Raw genomic sequence first — 19,019 nt, 5'->3', positions numbered from 1 at the left:
AACTGATGACAAACAAATCCTAGAACATTTAAATGAGAAGGTTTTAGTGCATCAGAAAGTGAACAAAGCCAGAAAGTCACGCAAACAGTGTGGCAAGCGTAAAGTGCTACGGAAAACAGGCTTCGTTGTGTGATAGTAGACAACAAAATCCAGTCACAAGGAATTTGCACCACCTAGTACTAAAATATCACGTATCATTACCGGTATGTGTAATTTCTCGTGTATTACTTTTCTATACACATCGACTAATATGTAATGTTATACGAAAAGAAAATCCACAGCCTGTTTCCAGGCATTCGACCGGATCAGGAATGGAATGAATGAAGCCCCCATGTAGCGGCGAGGATAGGAATTGTGCCGGCTGCCGAAGCCTGACGCAGTCCTCTAGGGCAATGATTTATGAATGACAGATGAAATGAAATGATATTGGAGAGTGTTGCTGGAATGAAATATGATAGAGAAACCGGAGCATCCGGAGAAAATCCTGTCCCACCTGCGCTTTGTCCAGCACAAATCTCACATGGAGTGACCGAGATTTGAATCATGGAACCCAGCGATGTGAGCCCGGCGCGCTGCCGTCTGAGCCACGGAGGTTCTGTTATTCGAATAGTACAAAATTAATTTTTAAATGTGAGAAAAAATGCTGTTTTCAGATTTCCGCAAATTATTCCTTTAAGTAACTAAAAGGTCCACCTCTGTGGTGTATTGCTTAGTGTTTTAGCTGCCACCTCTGTAGGCCCGGGTTCGATTCCCAGCTCTGCCACGAAATTTGATAACTGGTAGGAAGGCTGGAACGGGGTCCACTCAGCCTCGGGAGGACAACTGAGTAGAGTGACGTTCGTTCGATTAACCGCCCCCTCAGCCATCCTTGGTTTTCCGTGGTTTCCCACTTCTCGTCCAGGCAAATGCCGGGATGGTAGGCGATGGTGATTTTTGTTTACAACGAGGTAACCATCCTCTCTGAATAAATTAGGTGGAAACAATTAAAATAAAACAACATTATTTATTCAAGGAAGACATTCCGAAATGAATTACAAAATAAAACAAACAACTAAGCCGAGAATTTCACGAACGAATAAAAAATGAACCATAAGTTCCCTGAGTAACAGAACACTTGCAATTTACATACCCTTGATTAATCCACTGTCACATGGCTGGCACAAGTAAGTGGAAGCAATGGCAGGACTCAGCCCAAGGGTCCCGTGGTCGCCAACCCACGCTCCCACGTTGAGAGACCCTGGAGTTCCTTTTAGTCTCTCTTACGATAGGCAGGGGATACCGTGGATGTTACACTATCGCCACCAGGGGCGTACACGAACGGAATATTGGGGGATGTGTCCCCCTCCCCGAAATGTTGAAGTTTAGAACTTGTGATTCATTTTGGCAACCATGTAAATGGAGATTTTAGGTAGCTCATGTTTTGTTTTTAATTTGAACTACGTATTTACCAACAATGTGTTGATGTTTCCATTAATAAATATAAAGAATTAAGTTTTTCTTGTAAAACCAATCATCCTGAAACAATGGACTTTATTTCTGCACTTAACATTTTGCGACAGTGATATTGTCCCAGCAATACATCGAGTACTGAAACTCTTTGCTGCCTCACTAATAACCACTGACACTCCAGAATACTCTCTTTCGTCCCTGAAATAAAAAAAGGTTATTTGCAGAATATGACTGCACAGGAAATATTGAATGTGTTAGCTCTTTTGTATACACAAAGAAGAACATGTGATCGTAAAAAATATAATCCATGAGCTGGCCAGAAAAACAGGAGAGGTCTGTTATTGTAGCCTAATCAACATGAATATAAATGTGTCTTAAATGAATTGTGATATTTTAGTGTTTCTAACGTCACTATATAGCCTCCCACCACGAAAATAATTTCTGCGTACGCTTCTGATCGCCCTCCTCCCCCTACAGGAGGAACATGTGTGACTTTAGTGCAATTATTTAACGTAGAGTAGTCATGGGTTAAAATGTCATTATTAATCAGCAGGGCTCGCAAGTTGAAGATCTATAAATTGCCTACAAAAACCTATAAAAAGGTCTAAAAATCAACAAAAAGAATTATAATTTCACTATCGAAAAGGTCTAACAGCTTAAATGTTTTTAACATTTGCAGTCGATGAAATTAAATTATGGTTTCCTTCTGGGAATTTAAGGTGACACTCCGGAGATAAAAAGATATGTTTACTTAATGCATGTATTTTCACGAAACTTTGTGGGAATGTCACCTACATAAAAGTAGAGATATCACGAACATTTATTTCATATACTGTACAATTAATAGTTTTCCCAAAATAAATTTTTTGTTGATATTTTTAATTCATTTCTTCATGAAATTTAATTAACATGATACTGTATAGCCTTTTGGGCTTATGTCTTGTCAAGGAAATAAGGCATGACACGACATAAGCCCAAAAGCCTATACAGTATCATGTCTATAAGTACAGGCCGTGAAAGCATCAATGGCAACTTTAATTAACATATTAATGTAAATTCATAATTAGGTAGATAATACTTCTTTTAAAAGCACTACGTATCGATTTTCTTGTACATAATTTATATAAGGAGATATATCGTTTTTGTAATTTTTGCGTTCTAAAATTTTGGACATAAAAATCCCTACTACTTGAAAAATTCTGCAATCAAAAATTTCACACGCAGGTTTCTTAATATAGCTGTGATACATACACCATACAAATTTTGTTACACTTGGCAGAATATTATGGGAGAAAAATGAAATTAAAATGTAAAATTACAATTGGCAAACAAAGAATTATTACAGTGATAAATTGTTTGAATACAGCGGAATAACTTCGTAACGAGAAAAAATAAACTCAATTCTTTCAATTTCAGCCATTTAAAAAATTCACCAAAATGACCAAAATATCCATTTTTATATCCGGAGAGTCTCCTTACTTTTGATAAATAAACAGAATGCTTTAAAATGTAAAATTCTGGTGGTATGCAACATATAGTGCAAAATTATATGAGTGAAATACTACTTCTTTCAGACATTATATATTTGAAATGAACATAATTTAAAAAGTAATTCCGTGTTTGTTAAAAGTAGAATTTAGAATGATATATTTTTTCCACCTGGAATGAATTCAGCGAACCCGCCATCGACATCCTGGAGAAAGAAATTGAAATTAGTAGAACTGGAATCGTATTTGGCTTAACCACACTAGGGTTATAGAAATTGGCATTCAGAAACCTTAGATCAGTTGGCTTTGCAGTATATCGCAATAGTCCTCTCCACGTTCTAAGGTGTAAAGGATCGTCGGTTTTCAGACAGCACGTTGCGAAACACCGGGAAACTTCTGTCCACATCAACGGATGTTGAGGGTTCTTCCTTGAATCAAGTGAGATCTTCCTCTTAAAAAGCAAGTACATCAAAATTTCCTCCTGTCAATATTTCGCAGATCTTGCACATAATTTGATACCCCTGGTTTTTTCTAGCACTAGTTTATTGTTCATTTAATTCCATTTTCTTCCTTTTCAGACATGGTTCATTTATGTGTCTAGGGAAAAGATGTTTGAAAGGTGACGAATGAACTAATGATGATTTAAATTGAGAATGGACAATAAAAATATAGTGGAAAAAGGGTTAAGTTGCAGAAAAGCCAGTAATACCAAAAAGTGACGAAAAAGGCAAAAAAAAAGGACCAATAAAACCCACCATTTTCTGTTCTACAATGACCCAGGGTGAACATTCATTATTTTGGGCCTCGTCTTCGAACACTCGAGAAGAAAAGTATTTTTCCTCAACTTCCGGGCCATATTAATCACACAATTCCCTTTCTCTGTTTCAGGTTGTGTTTCAGTCTCTTCTCGGCATTACAAGACAAAAATGACATCTCTTATTCTGAGAAGTGGAATGTGTAGCTTAAGACAACCTTTTCTGAAGATGCGATGGGCAAATATATCAACTAGTGCAGCGCGCTACAGTGATGACATAGATGAGGCTTTGGAGATCGTTGAAGCTCCAAGGCTGGACAATAAATATTTTTTGATGAAACGCGAAGAAATCTGCTATCATGAGAGACTGAAAGAGTACATTACTGTTGACCAACCAATGAAGATCGCTCCATTCAATGGTGTTCCAGAGGAACACGTTAAGAGCCGCCTAGTGCGTATTTACATGCCACCGAAGCATGCAATGCAACAAGGAACTAATCACACCCATGTCTGGGAAATGGAGTTTGAAACTAGGGCGCGCTGGGAGAATCCTCTTATGGGCTGGTCATCGTCTGGAGATCCATTGTCCAACATGAAAGTTAAGTTCGACTCTAAAGAAGAAGCTATTGACTTCTGCGAGAAGAATGGTTGGCCATGGTACGTTGCAGAACCGCCAAAGAAGAAACCTAGGAAGCCCAAAAATTACGGAGTAAATTTTGCATTTGGTAAACGGACCAGGGTTTCTACCAAATAAACACGGTATTAAATAATTATATTATTTCAATTTAAAACAATTTGCTTTCATATTTCATACTAAGTTCTTAATAGTTATATAATTTAGCTTAACAATTTTCTAGCACCGGTAATGAATGTTGAGTGATCCCTGAAAAGAAATGTCGAGAAATGTGCTTAATACCTTATTAACAAAATTAATCCACTGACACTTGTTTTTCAATTAAATAAGCAAACGAGAGCGCAATTAAATTTTGATTATGATTGTTGCTGACAACCATGGAATATTTTTTCTAAGTTGTTTTACGTCGCACCGACACAGATACGTCTTATGGCGACGATGGGATGGGAAAGGCCTAGGAATGGGAAGGAAGCGGCCTTGGCCTTAATAAAGGCACAGCCTCAGTATTTGCCTGGTATGAAAGTGGGAAACCACGGAAAACCCTCTTCAGGGCTGCCGACAGTGGGGTTCGAACCCACTATCTCCCGATTACTGGATACTGGCCGCACTTCAGTGACTGCAGCTATCGACCTCGGCGGGAAAGAATCGGCCGTGGCTTTAATCAAGGTACAGCCCCAGCATTCGCCTGGTGTGAAATGGGAAACTACGGAAAAACATCTTCAGGGCTGCCGACAGTGGGGTTCAAACCCACTATCTCCCGAATACTGGATATTGGCTGCACTTAAGCGATTGCAGCTATCGAGCTTGGTAGGGTCAATTTTTAGATTTAATAATAATAATAATAATAATAATAATAATAATAATAATAATAATAATAATGTTATTAGCTTTTGATTAGTTGCCACCCGCGGAGGTCCGGATTCGATTCCCGGCTCTGCCACGAAATTTGAAAAGTGGTACCAAGGCTGGAACCGGGTCCACTCAGCCTCGGGAGGTCAAATGAGTAGAGGTGGGTTTGATTCCCACCTCAGCCATCCTCGAAGTGGTCTTCCGTGGTTTCCCAGTTCTCCTCCAGGCAAATGCAGGGATGCTACCCAACTTAAATCCATGGCCACTTCCTTCCCTCTTCCTTGTTTATCCCTTCCAATCTTCCCATCCCGAACAAGGCCCTTGTTCAGCATAGCAGGTGAGGCCGCCTGGGCGAGGTGCTGGTCCTCCTCCCCAGTTGTATCCCCAACCCAAAGTCGCACGCTTCAGGACACTGCCCTTGAGGTGGGAGAGGTAGGATCCCTCGCTGAGTCCGAGGAAAAATCCAACCCTGGAAACAATAGTACTATGTAACCGAATGAGTTGAACGGGCCATATAGATGTAGCTTGCATTCTGAAGATCGTCGCGACTGGGACAGCGTAGAATGCAGACGTGTCAGAGGCACCGCCGTCTCGATCTTCCCATATTGCCTGCTCTATGCGAGGCCTTTTGTGAATAGGATGCGACAAAAAATTCTCCGTTAGATGGTAGGCATAGGCGCACAAAATTCTTAACGCATTATTATGACGACAGCCTACAAATTACTACGCAGTACAGTCATATGTTCACTGAAGGTCGTAAATTACAGTAATTTTAATCAGTAATGTTAAATATAGGTAATTTTACCTGTATGAAGTCGTAGTTAGCCTCTTCATGTGGGAGTTAAAAGATTTTCCTGCATGAAGGTTAACATTTTTGTGTTCTCGCCAACGCAATATCAGTTAATACAGATCTTACGAGCTTACTTAGGATAATATCAGTAACTGTTTCCTGATCCCCTTTGTCCTCACACTGTAACAGAACACATTCCGAAAGGGAAGAAGTAGCAAGTCCTCGTATTACGCTCGTATATTTGAAGGACTTCCAACAGTAGGGCATAACAGCTTCAACAAACTCCTGCAAATGCTTCATCAGAGCAACAAAACAAAGTTTTGGATATCAAAGTCCTCCTCTATCCTGATACATAATCAGTTCCATTTAGTGGTGTCGAAGCTCTAGGCAGTGAGATGTTGCTGACGCAAATGTCACACTCCATCCTCTTTTCAACAACTAGAACCAAGTACCTTCTGTAATAAGGTGTAAAGTTGTAAAGGCTGAAAATGGAGAGTTATCTGAGAATATCCAATCACTTCCTTTATTAGGACCTTACCTAGATATAGCCGACAACCGCTTTTCTCTTAATTCCCATCTAGACGGTATTTCATGGAGTTGTGTCTCTTCTGGATGCGAATCACCTTACATTGCTAAAAAGAGAAAGATATTCCACCTATTCAATACAATAATATTGTTGCACGAATTAATGTAGCAACATATTTAATATGTTATGGGACCGGTTTCGACATATGTCCATGTCATCATCAGCCGACACAAAAATCGCAAGAAGTCAACACAAAAATTATTTTTTAACCTCAAGATCTACAGCAAGAGTGCCTCTGCATGAACTTCTATTTTTAATTCAAGAAAAGTGTCATAAGTGTTACAATTGTGTTGACTTCTTGCCATTTTTGTGTCGGCCGATGATGACATGGAAACCGGTCCCATAACATATTAAATATGTTGCTACATTAATTCGTGCAACAATATTATTTTATTGAATAGGTAGAATATCTTTCTCTTTTTTACATTGCAATTATTAGTTCAATACGGATCAGTGATGAAGTTTTTAACTTTAAATGCCAATCACCTTGCCTACATTTTCAAAATGGAACTGCAGTTTATTTTTTTCGGGGCGAAAATCTGAAGTTTCAGTTCTACAAAAATATGACTTGCACAAACGGGAGAAAACAAGTACACTTCAAAATATATATAAGCATAACATGATTAATTCATTTCACTGTTCTATACAAAATAAGACTTGTGAACAGGCACGTTTATTCATTGTACGAAATAACTAAAGTTGTCACACTCGTACCTGCACCAATAACACAATGCTACACCCACACTGACGGAGAACATTGTGCGTCTATGGCTGCACTCTTCCGACGACTTGAAGAAATATTGGTATTCGCGCCTTCCTGTGTTAAACTGGTAGCAGGACGAATACAAATGCATATAGTGTGGGAGTCTTTCATTTTCACGCCCTTCGTGGCCCTTGTCTTCCTTTGGCCGATATCTTCATTTTTCGAACTGTCGGACCCCTTCCATTTTTCCCTCTGATTAGTGTTATATAGAGGACGGTTGCCTAGTTGTACTTCCTCTTAAAACAATAATCACCACCACCTGACGACTTCTGCTGGTTGATATGTTCCTACACTACGCGGCGCTGGTGTAGATAGATGGTGATCAGCTGTCTCACGGCCAAGATGGCCGTGGCTGTCTCCGAACATGCGATTCTATTTGAGATCTGATGTGACTTAATTCGGAATTTATCGTTTAAATAAATGATTTAAAACCATTTGTTCATTATTGTGATGTTTCAGAACTGAGCATTCTGTTTACTGACCGATGACTGTGTTTATGTGCGATCTGTGTTTCGTTGAAAGTAATTCGTGAAAAATACGTAGGAAGTATTTTACATTTAGTAATGATTTAATGACATGCTTTCTGAAATTGGTTCGTAAGTATCTTAACGAATATCTCAAACGTGTATGTGTTTATAGAGCTAAGTGATATTTCAGAAATTCACCACGAAATTAAACTCAGTTGCAAGTAATAATTATAACCTTAAAAATACATATTCAACTGTTAGTGTATACGCTACGTAAAGGCCGGTCTCCACTGATTAACATTTAACACCAACATGTTAAATTTAACATGTTACAATTGACATGTATATTGTGATTTTGTCTTCCAATTGACTCTGCATGTTAACTCAGAATGTTGAGGTTAACACTTTTAACATGTTGGCGTGTTTTCCGCTTCAAGTGGAAAACATGTCAAGTCAATTCGTTGTTCGTGAGATGTTGGCACAGCTTCGGCAACTTTCTTGCCGTTTCCATGTCAACAGATAGGCAAACGACGCAAACGACGTGCTTCTCGTGAAGTAGGTAGGATTATAGTTACAAGACACCGCAACACTCATTCTCTTTGTTATAACTTATAAGCTACAAATACAGTACCGGTACCGGTACGCACATGTGTGTCGTTCTCTCTGCACTGTACTAAAATTTATAGTCAGAAATGGAGTGGAGCAAGATTACTTTGGACTTAATTAATGATATAATAGAAAGGCCTTGTTTGTGGGATGTCTCATCAAAGGAATACAGAGATAAAGCGAAGAAAGCCGACAGTTTCCAGGAACTCTAAATTATCTATAATTGTTTCCGCAAGTGCATTGAAAAAACCTAGCGTCCCTCCGCTCCCATTACAGTCGAATATTGCAAAAAAATCAGAAGTCCGGTGCGGGAGCGGACGAAGTTTATACTTCAAAGTGGTTTGCTTTTGAAGCAATGAGCAGGATGAGGGAAAGAAATGTCCCTAATAAAACTGCATTTCTAAGTCATAACAAGAAGCAACAGTGGCAATAACAAAGGGCCAAATCCTCTTCACCTGAGTCCATTGTCCTTATTTGAAAATACTAGACACCACCTAAATGTATTACCACAAATTAATATGATGAACTACTTAGGGCCTATATATAAACAAAGAAAGTCAAGTTTGACATGTTTATTAAGTGTGGACACAATGTTAAATGAAACAGTATTCAACATTTAACATTGAACATGTTCATGGTGTCACCAGTTAACATTTAACATTTTTAACACTTAACATGTTGTTGTTAAATGTTAATCAGTGGAGACCGGCCTTAATATAAACATATTAAAGCTCTGCAGGCACCCACATGATTGTTACGTACGGTATGTCATACACATTTTTTCTTACATAACTACTTAATTCGTATGTTAACATGCTCAGTTTAATTAATCTTACCAGCACTTCACCCCGTCAGTCAGTTGACTGGACACCCTGGAAATTTTCCGAGTACCGGTATGTTTTGCGGTCGTACGAGCTTGCATTTCTTTCTTACGTCTTTTATTCGGAAATAAAATCGGCATCGTATATAATAGAAAATTAATGTTGGTACCGGTACCAAGTCCTGAGCGTGTTCAGTACAACACTCCAGTCCATGAGAAACATTCATTGGAAGTAAACTATCCAGGCAGACTGAAATATTTGTCCCTATAATGCTTCTTGTACACTAAGATTTCTCGTAAAAACTTCCTCTACATGAGAAAAAATAAATAATAATCATTCGATGGGCAAATGGGATAGTTGGATGAGGTACTCTATTCCTGTAGACTTGTTAGGGCTGAAAACGGACTGCCTTTCGCCTCCCCTGTATTATTTTGCAGGGAACCAATGCATGCTGTACAGTCTGTCCCTTTGCTTGCATGTTTAACAATATACCCACAGAAGTGATGAATAACGTTAATTTTTGAACTGGTGAGGGCTATTTTTTCATCTTTCCAACTTGATATTGGTGGCTGATCAAAGGTAAGCTTGCTGTAAATTTTTTCCTGATCTGTACTTATGATTTTGGCATTCCCTTTGACAACAGCTTACCATGGCTCTAATCTGACAGAAAAATGATGTTAAGGGTACTATCACTGAAAGACAGAACTTGACGTGGGATAGCCTTCGACAATTTTGAGAACGGAGTGGGATATTCTGGGGGTGAAAAAATGCCGTTTTTCATTCGAATGTTTATCGTAACCCGGCTTGCAACTCGGGACATAGAATGTTGTAGGCATATTCACATAAGGTAGTAAATTGAAGCATATGCCAAAGTATACGTCCCACTTCTCAAATGGTTAATTTTTTTTACTTTTCAGTTCACGAAAAGTTAACACCAGATATTTTGCACGTTTAAACCTGGAGAACGCATAAAAATACCGAAAATGACCACGAACTGTTTACACACTTCCGCATTAAGCTAACAAAAAACGTACATATTTGGAAATTTTATCGATAGCAGCGCTGCAGGTGGCGGAGAACATGTACACCGAGTCTGTTAACATGTGATTCAGAGGGAGTCGTCGCACTATTAATTTCTATTCTTCCTGCTGGTGGCATAGAGCATGCAGTATAAGAGGATCGAGAAGCCGTGGTCAGAGGAAACGAGGATCGGGTGATTGGAATAACGGCACAGCAGTACAGGATAAGAATAGGATGTTAGGAAGGAGCAAGGTGGTGCTGGAGGAAGTGTGGAGTGGAAGGAGGGAGAGACAAAAGCAACACAAAGAAGCGGCTAGAAATCATATTGCGTGCGGTGGTGATAGCATTCTGTAGATCATAGGTTCGAAACGCATAATCGACAGCCCTGAAGATTGTTTTCTGTAGTTTCCCTATTTTTACAGCAGGCAAATACTAGTGCTGTTATTATGGCTACCGCTCTTCTTCCCCAGTCCTTGCCTTTTCCTATCTCATAATTGCCGAAAACTTATCTGAATTAGCGCGACGATTTAAAAACACACACACACACAGCGTACTTTTTAGTTGGCACTATTATGTATGCTTACTTGGATGTAAATACAAGTGAATCCATCCCGGATGATGTATGTGACAGTTCTTTTACGATCGGAACAAGTAATTATGATATGTATGCAGTCGAAGTGACCTATAATTCCATGGAAAATATCCCGTGTATAATAAGATATATCGGTGGGCAAGAATTGTAGTCAAGTTGACGATTGAGGGACAGTCCCTTTGTCAGTCTCAAGAAACAAGTCTCTTGAAAAGCAAACTCGTATTTTATGTTGTATTTCTCCGTACATTTCAAATGAATTGCTGTGACTTTGCAACACATGACCCACAGACAGGCCGTCGGATTAAACTTTCTTCTCTGAATCGTCTCAACATGATAATACAAATTAGGGTAGGGGGCCAATACCCGGACAGCTCCTATTTTCGGACACTTGTAACGTCTATGTGGTTTACATTTGAAATAAGCGGCAGATGTGTTTTCGAAACGGTTAACTAGATGGCAGCATCCTCTTTGCAGTAGAGTGAAACAGTAGTGAATGGTAGGACTCGCACGGTTCTTGATCCAGACAATATTAAAAGTAACACGGTGGGACGCGCCTCCTCCTTTTCCTTGACTGTATTTTTATTCTGAACTTCCGTTCCACTTATTTATTCACGTATTCATTCTGGTGAAAGAAGAATTCGTAAGCTACGAAAAAATTAAAGATGAGAAACATGAAATTCTACGTGTAAGGCTCATATCTAAAGATAATAGGCAACTTTATGTCTTTAGAGTGTACAGACCGGGAAAGGGTAGTGCTGACACGGATTCAGAATTATTTGATAAGAAAAACAGCTATGTGGGAAACGACATGGAAAGGAATGTGATTGTAGCGGAAGATCTGAATTTACCAAATGTCAATTGGGAGGAAAATGCGAACGACAGAAAGCATGATCAACAAATGGAAAATAAGCTAATATGGGAAGGACAGCTAATTCAGAAAGTGGCGGAACCAACTAGAGGGAAAAATATCTTGGGCATGGTGCTGATAAAACTAGATGAGCTCTATAGAGAAACCAAAGTAATAGATGGTACCAGTGATCACGAAGCAGTTTTTGTCGTAGTTAAAAATAAATGTGATAGAAAGGAAGGTTATAAAAGTAGGACTATTAGGCAGTACCATATGGCTGATAAAGCAGACATGAGGCAGTTTTTAAAAAGTAATTATGATCGGTGGGAAACGGTAAACAAGATTGTAAACAGACTCTGGGATGGGTTAAAGAAATTGTTGAGGAATGTGAAAACAGGTTTGTACCTTTAAAGGTGGCAAGGAATGGTAAAGACCCACCTTATTATAATAGAGAAATAAAGAGACTAAGAAGGAGGTGCAGATTGGAAATAAATAGAGTTGGAAATGGCTGTGGAAGTAAGCAGAAATTGAAGGAACTTACTAGGAAATTGAATCTAGCAAAGAAGGCAGCTAAGGATAATATGATGGCAAGCAATCAAGCATAATTGGCAGTCATACAAATTTTAGTGAAAAATGGAAGGGTATGTATAGGTACTTTAAGGCAGAAACAGGTTCCAAGAAGGACATTCCAGGAATAAAGAATGAACAAGGAGAGTGTGTATGTGAGGATCTTCAAAAGGCAGAAGTATTCAGCCAGCAGTATGTAAAGATTGTTGGTTACAAGGAAAATGTCCAGATAGAGGAGGCACAATGCTAAAGAAATATTAAAATTTACACGTGATAACAATGATATTTACAATAAGAAACAAAAGTTGAAAACTAGAAAAGCGGCTGGAATTGATAAGATTTCTGAGGATATACTAAAGACAATGGGTTGGGATATAGTGTAATATCTGAAGTACTTATTTGATTATTGTTTGGTTGAAGGAGCTATACCAAATGAATGGAGAGTTGCTATAGTAGCCCCTGTGTATAAAGGAAAGTGTGATATTACAGGCCAGTAAGTTTGACATGCGTTGTATGTAAGCTTTGAGAAGGCATGCTTTCTGATTACATTAGACATGTTCGCGAAATTAATAACTGGTTCGATAGAAGGCAATTCGGTTTTAGGAAAGGTTATTCCACTGAAGCTCAACTTGTAGGATTCCAGCAAGATATAGCAAATATTTTGGATTCTGGAGGTCAAATGGACTATATCGCGATTGACCTGTCTAATGCATTTGATAGGGTGGATCATGGGAGACTGCTGGCAGAAATGAGTGAAAGTGGATTAGACAAAAGAGTGACTGAATGGGTTGTTATATTACTAGGAAATAGATCTCAGAAAATTATAGTAGGCGAAGCTTTATCTAACCCTGTAATAATTAAGAGGGGAATTCCTCAAGGCAGTATTATTGGACCTCTACGTTTTCTTATATATATATAAATGATATGAGTAAAGGAGTATAATCAGAGGTAATGCTTTTTGCGGATGATGTTATTCTGTACATCCAACGGCCGTAGCCGTGTTGAAACACCGGATCCCGTGAGATCTCCGAAGTTAAGCAACATTGGGCGTGGTCAGGAGTTGGATGGGTTGCCACGCGCTGTTGGTGGGGATAAGGGAATGGAGGAGCGGAAAGGAACTGGCCACCCTACCGCACGTAAACTCCGGCTCAGGAACACCTCCGCGGAGGTTCGGACCTGCCTTCGGGCAGAATAACCCTTACCTACCTTATTCTGTACAGAGTAATAAATAAGTTACAAGATTGTGAGCAACTGCATAATGACTTCGATAATGTTCTGGGATTGGCAGTAGGCAAGGTATGATTATAAACGGGGTTAAAAGTCAGGTTGTGAGTTTCACAAATAAGAAAAGTCCTCTCAGTTTTAATTACTGCGTTGATGGGGTGAAAGTTCCTTTTTGGGGATGATTTTAAGTATCCGGGTGTTAATATAAGGAAAGATCTTCATAGGGGTAATCACATAAATGGGATTGTAAATAAAGGATACAGATCTCTGCACTTGTTCTGTGTGATTTCCGACAAAAGAGTAGCGTTACAAAAATGTTGCAAAGTTTGGGCTGGGAAGAACTGGGAGAAAGGAGACGAGCTGCTCGACTGAGTGCTTCATTAAGGCATACAGTGTAGAATATTGTGTTTAGTTCGGAACGAGTTCGGAACCGACACCAACAACTGTGAATGCGCAAGCGCGTACTGAGCACCGTTCAGAATCGGTTCGTTATTGCGGCTAGGGAGCCAAGCCCCATCAGAGAGACGACTGAGTTCAAACCACACCACCGGCTGTCCTGAGAATGATTTTAGGTGGTTTCCCATTTTCACATCCAGGCAAATGCTGGAACAGTTCCTATTCGCAGAATTCACCTTCATTTTATCTTCATTACCTCCTCGACTGAGGTGGTGGTAATTATTGTTTTAAGAGGAAGTACCGGTGCTACTAGGCAACCATCCTCTATTAACACTAATCAGAGGGGGAAAAAGAAGATAAGGGCCATGAAAAGCGTGAACAGGAAAAATTCCCTAAGCGCCGCAAATATAATACAGGCGGGGTCGGAAAAGAACAAAAGTTGTCCAAGGGAGGTCAGATAGAAGCCTGGCTTCGAATGAGGGTGGCAGGAAGAAAGGCATCTGGCCATGTAATTTCATCTCACCTCATCCCCGATCCCGTACTAGGAAACGGGAGTTTAGGGGTAGGAATGCAATACTGTACTTTAAACGCTTAAATACCGAATTGACGAATTTTCTGATCAAGAATGCACAATGAAAATCCCCCATCGGCCTTGATTTTTACTGAAAGTTATCGAAAAAGGAATACACTAGAAAAAAAAATACGATCAGTGACTGGTTCAGAACAGAATATAACAAGACATTCTACTTCAAAATAAGTTTACGTTCGAAAGAACTGTACATAATGAGAATAGGTTCTGCTTTAACAGTAGCCATGGCAACTTTATTCAGCTGAATTTTGTGTCGAAACAGTCTGAGCTAATGGACAAAATATACACTTTATAAAAGACTGGAGAACAAACTCGTTTTTTATCATGTAAGGTAGCCATATAACAGAGGGTCACTTCCTCATCTCTACACCTTGGTGTAACATTTATCTGCCTACCGGCTAGCTAGCTTTATTCTTTATTTTACATCAATATTTGTCGTTGTTAAAGTGGAAAACACTTTTAAAGGAGCTTGTTTACTTTATATTCAAAATACATGCAAGGCATTTCACACAGAACTGAATTAAAACAAAATACTTACTTTCAGCAGGTGTTCGCTTCTTTTGAATTTTCCAGCTTGAAAATCTCTCCGTGTTTCCTTTGCCCTGAAGAAGAATCGTTACGTCAAACATGAACTTTTTTCTTTGGTGGTCCAAAAAAGTACTTAACGCCGGATGGATATCTTTTTGTAATCCGATCCTCAACCGAAACGAAACAGAACGGCATAATTATTATTTAACGTACACCTATAACACTGTTCCTGCTTGGTTTCGCGGACAAGGAACGTTATTGCCACTGTATTTGTCTTCGTACACGGATAGAAACACGGTTGAAAATACATTTTTCATTCCTATTATCTCGTGTACCAACTTACTGCAGGATGATACAAACGCGGCTTGGCACTCGCCAGTTTCGCTCATAGCGCCAATTGACGGCTGACTTACTAACCACCACCTATAACGGAGATAAGGACACTCTTTCCTTCTACTCGTTATGATCAATAGTGTATAATAGTCATAAGGATCATAAGTCCTGTAACAATTCCTAAGCCAGAAACAGACCACAGTATTCATTAAAATAAATGCGGTTAACTCCTGGTCATACTGCTACCTTTGAATGTTATAATAAACTAACACAATGTGGCGACCATGCTCAATATTTGTGGTTTAGTCACCGCCGTCTCGATCCTCCTATACTGCCTGCTCTATGCGAGCCTTTTTGCGACTACGCTGCGACAAAATTTCTCCGCTAGACGGCAGACATAGACGCACAATGTTCTAAACTTATTCTAATGACGACAGCCTACAAAACAGTATGCAGTATGGTCATATGTTCACTGAAGCTCGTAAATTACATCAGTAATATTAAATATCGGCAAAATTACCTGTATGAAGTTGCAGTTGGCCTCTTCATGCACAATTTAAATATTTCCCTGGACGAAGGCTTGGAATGGTACCGTACTTTTTGTGTTCTTGCCTACGCAATATAAACAAATAGAGGTCTTACGAACTTGATTAGGATAATATCACTAACAGTTTGCTGATATTATTTGACCTCACAATGTAAAAAAGCACATTCTGAAAGGTTTTCTTTGCTGGTTGTTTTACGTCGCACCGACACAGATAGGTCTTATGGCGGCGATGGGATAGGAAAGGCCTAGGAATGGGAAGGAAGCGGCCTTGTCATAATTAAGGTACAGCCCCAGAATTTGCCTGGTGTGAAAATGGGAAACCACGGAAAACCATCTTCAGGGCTGCCAACAGTGGGATTCGAACCCACTATTTTCCGGACGAAGGCTCACAGCTGCGTGCTCTTAACCGCACGGCCAACTCGCCCGGTATTCTGAAAGGGAAGACGTCGCAAGTTCTCGTATTAAGCTCGAACGTTTGAAGGACGTCGACAATAGGGCACAGCAGCTTCTGCGAACTCCTGCATATGCTTCACCAGAGCAACAAAACAAGGTTTTGAATATCGAACTTCTACTCTGTCCTGATGCATAATCAGTTTCATTTAGCGGTTTCGAAGCTCTAGGCAATGAGATGTTGCTGACACAAATGCACACTCTTCATCAACATGAACCTAGTACCCGCAAATTAGGATTTGATTTCCTGTTTTTAGTTTGATTGGAATATTATCGACTGGATATCTGAGGTTGTCCAAAATGTCTAAACATGAAGACGTTTGCTTTGTGATTGTCCGTCACAATTCTTATCACAAGGAATCCACTATCCTCCACGGCTTGAATCACCTTCTGAAAAAAAAATCTGCAGCCTGTTTCCAGTCATTCGACCGGGTCAGGAATGGAATGAATAAAGCCCCCATCTAGCAGCGAGGATAGGAATTGTGCCGGCTGCCCAAGCCTGTCGCACTCCTCCGGGGTAATGATTAATGAATGACAGATGAAATGATATTCGAGAGTGGTGCTGGAATGAAATATGACAGGGAAAACCTAGGTATCCGGAGAAAAACCTGTCCCGCCTCCGCTTTTTCCAGCACAAATCTCACATGGATTGACCGGGGTTTGAACCACTGAACCCAGCGGTGAAATGCCGGCGCGCTGCCGCCTGAACCGCGGAGGCTCCATCACCTTCTGAAATAAGGTGTAAAGGCACAGATGCGAGAGTAATCTGAGGATAACCAATTACTTCCTTTATTAGGTCCTTGCCTAGATAAAGCCGACAGCCGCTTTTATCTTAATTCCCTTCTAGACGGTATTTCATGGAGTCGTATCTTTTCTGGCTGTGAACCACCTTGCCGAGATTGGCAAAATGCTACACAACAGTTGAATATTTCGGGGAAAGAATCTGAAGTTTCAGTTCTACGAAAAATAGGACTTACACAAACGAAAATAAACGAGTACCAACACCTTACAATCACCTTTGAAATATCTATTAGCATAACATGATTAATTCATTTCACAGTTCTATACAAAATATCTCTTGTACGAACGAAAGTGACCAGACACGTTTACTTATTGTACGAAATAACCCACATTCATGCACCAATAACACAGTGCTACACCCACACTAAAACAGCGAAGATTGTGCGTCTACTGCTGCACTCTTACGGCGACTTGGAGAAATGTCGGTAGTCGCGCCTTCCTGTGTTAAAATAGTGGCATAGAGCAGGCAGTATAAGAGAATCGAGACGGCTGTGGGTTTAGTACTTCTTTGAACCAGCAGGAATCCAATATGGATACTGTATTCGAAGAAAGTTAGGTTGTGTGTAACAGAAGGCTCATAATTTGCAAACAAGACACCAAAGATTTTAGGTATATCTGCTGGAAATTGATTATATAGGTTTTAAAATTTCGTATTAAGCTGTTTGGGTTTTATATGTGAATGTCGAAATGCAATTTTTGTGCAGGCCTATGGAAAATTAATAACTGTTTTATTTGCTTACTCTGTATATTATTGTGTGTTTTCTTATTTCAGCCCGTGCTACAACTACCTATCGCTTAATAGTCAGCGTTGCGGATCAGAGGAATGGCATCGTTGTTAAGAAGTGGAGTTTGTAATTTGAGACCGTCTATTTTAAATGTATGTAGAAGTGGTATATCTACTTGTCCAGTACGCTTCGGAGATAATATTGATGAGGCTTTGAAAATCAAGGAAGCCCCACAAGTAGATAGTAAGTATGCTATAATGAAGCCTGATGAAATCTCCCATCAAAAGTTGCTGCAGGGATATATTACTGTTGATAAGCCGATGGATATTAGCACCATTAGTGGTGTTCCAGAAGAACACATTAAAAATCGTCGAGTAAGGATTTATATGCCACCAAAGAATGCAATGCAGTCGGGAACTAATAACACTCATGCTTGGGAAATGGAGTTTGAAACAAGGGAGCGCTGGGAGAATCCACTCATTGGCTGGACCTCTTCTGGAGATCCTCTGTCTAATATGAAGGTCCAGTTCGTCAGTAAAGAAGATGCCATCGATTTTTGCGAGAAGAATGGCTGGCAGTGGTTTCTCGAGGCACCCAACGAGAAACCAACCCGAGTTAAGTCGTATGGTTTTAACTTCTCATGGAACAAGCGTACTAGAGTTTCAACAAAGTAAACATTAAGATGACCCAAGTAACTATGTAAATATTCAGATTAGTGATATGCTGTTGAGTACTCTATAACAAGTGACATTTGATTTAAAGTGATCATGTTTACTGTCTTTACAAATTAAATGTGTTGAATATTTAACAGGTTCTCTTAATTGGTGTACTGAAATAACTTATGAAGGTGTTAGGATTTGTTCCTAAATGCTGCTAGAAACTGTAATTTGCAGGCTACATGTTTGAATACCTAAGAAAACTTGAGAAAGCTATATTATTATAGAAATGTTATTAAATAGCCAAATTTATGGTAGAACTTGCTCATGTGCACTGCAGGCAAGTTGCTCCATAGCAGCGTGCTGCAGCATGATTGCCTTTTGTTGCTGCCGGCTTGGTTACTTCCTACCAACTGTTGCTCTAATGATCCATCCTGGCACCAGGTTTTGAGCAGGTGTATATTCATTTTTCATCATTTCCTTTTCATGTTTGCAAGTGGTGAAATTCATTTTTCAGGTTCCGTATTGATTCTACAAT

The 19,019-nt window shown here is 39.6% G+C and overlaps 2 protein-coding genes across 2 annotated transcripts; both read left to right on the top strand.

Annotated features, from left to right (window-relative positions):
• Positions 1–3,862: 3,862 nt before the first annotated feature.
• On the top strand, positions 3,863–4,444 carry LOC136886143 (NADH dehydrogenase [ubiquinone] iron-sulfur protein 4, mitochondrial-like). Its single transcript, XM_067158885.2, has one exon. It carries the CDS (start codon positions 3,863–3,865, stop codon positions 4,442–4,444), a length of 582 nt encoding a protein of 193 aa, XP_067014986.2.
• A 13,130-nt stretch (positions 4,445–17,574) lies between these two features.
• LOC136885947 (NADH dehydrogenase [ubiquinone] iron-sulfur protein 4, mitochondrial) lies at positions 17,575–18,633 on the top strand. The gene is made up of 2 exons (XM_067158648.2): positions 17,575–17,709; positions 17,873–18,633. The coding sequence occupies exon 2, from the start codon at positions 17,924–17,926 to the stop codon at positions 18,497–18,499; it is 576 nt and encodes a 191-aa protein (XP_067014749.1). The 5' UTR covers positions 17,575–17,709; positions 17,873–17,923; the 3' UTR covers positions 18,500–18,633.
• The last annotated feature ends 386 nt before the right edge of the window (positions 18,634–19,019 follow it).

Source organism: Anabrus simplex, chromosome X (assembly GCF_040414725.1).
Source record: "Anabrus simplex isolate iqAnaSimp1 chromosome X, ASM4041472v1, whole genome shotgun sequence".
Lineage (NCBI taxonomy): Eukaryota > Metazoa > Arthropoda > Insecta > Orthoptera > Tettigoniidae > Anabrus > Anabrus simplex.
The sequence above is the reverse complement of the archived record's forward strand: the minus strand, read 5'-3'. Positions and strand labels throughout refer to the sequence as shown.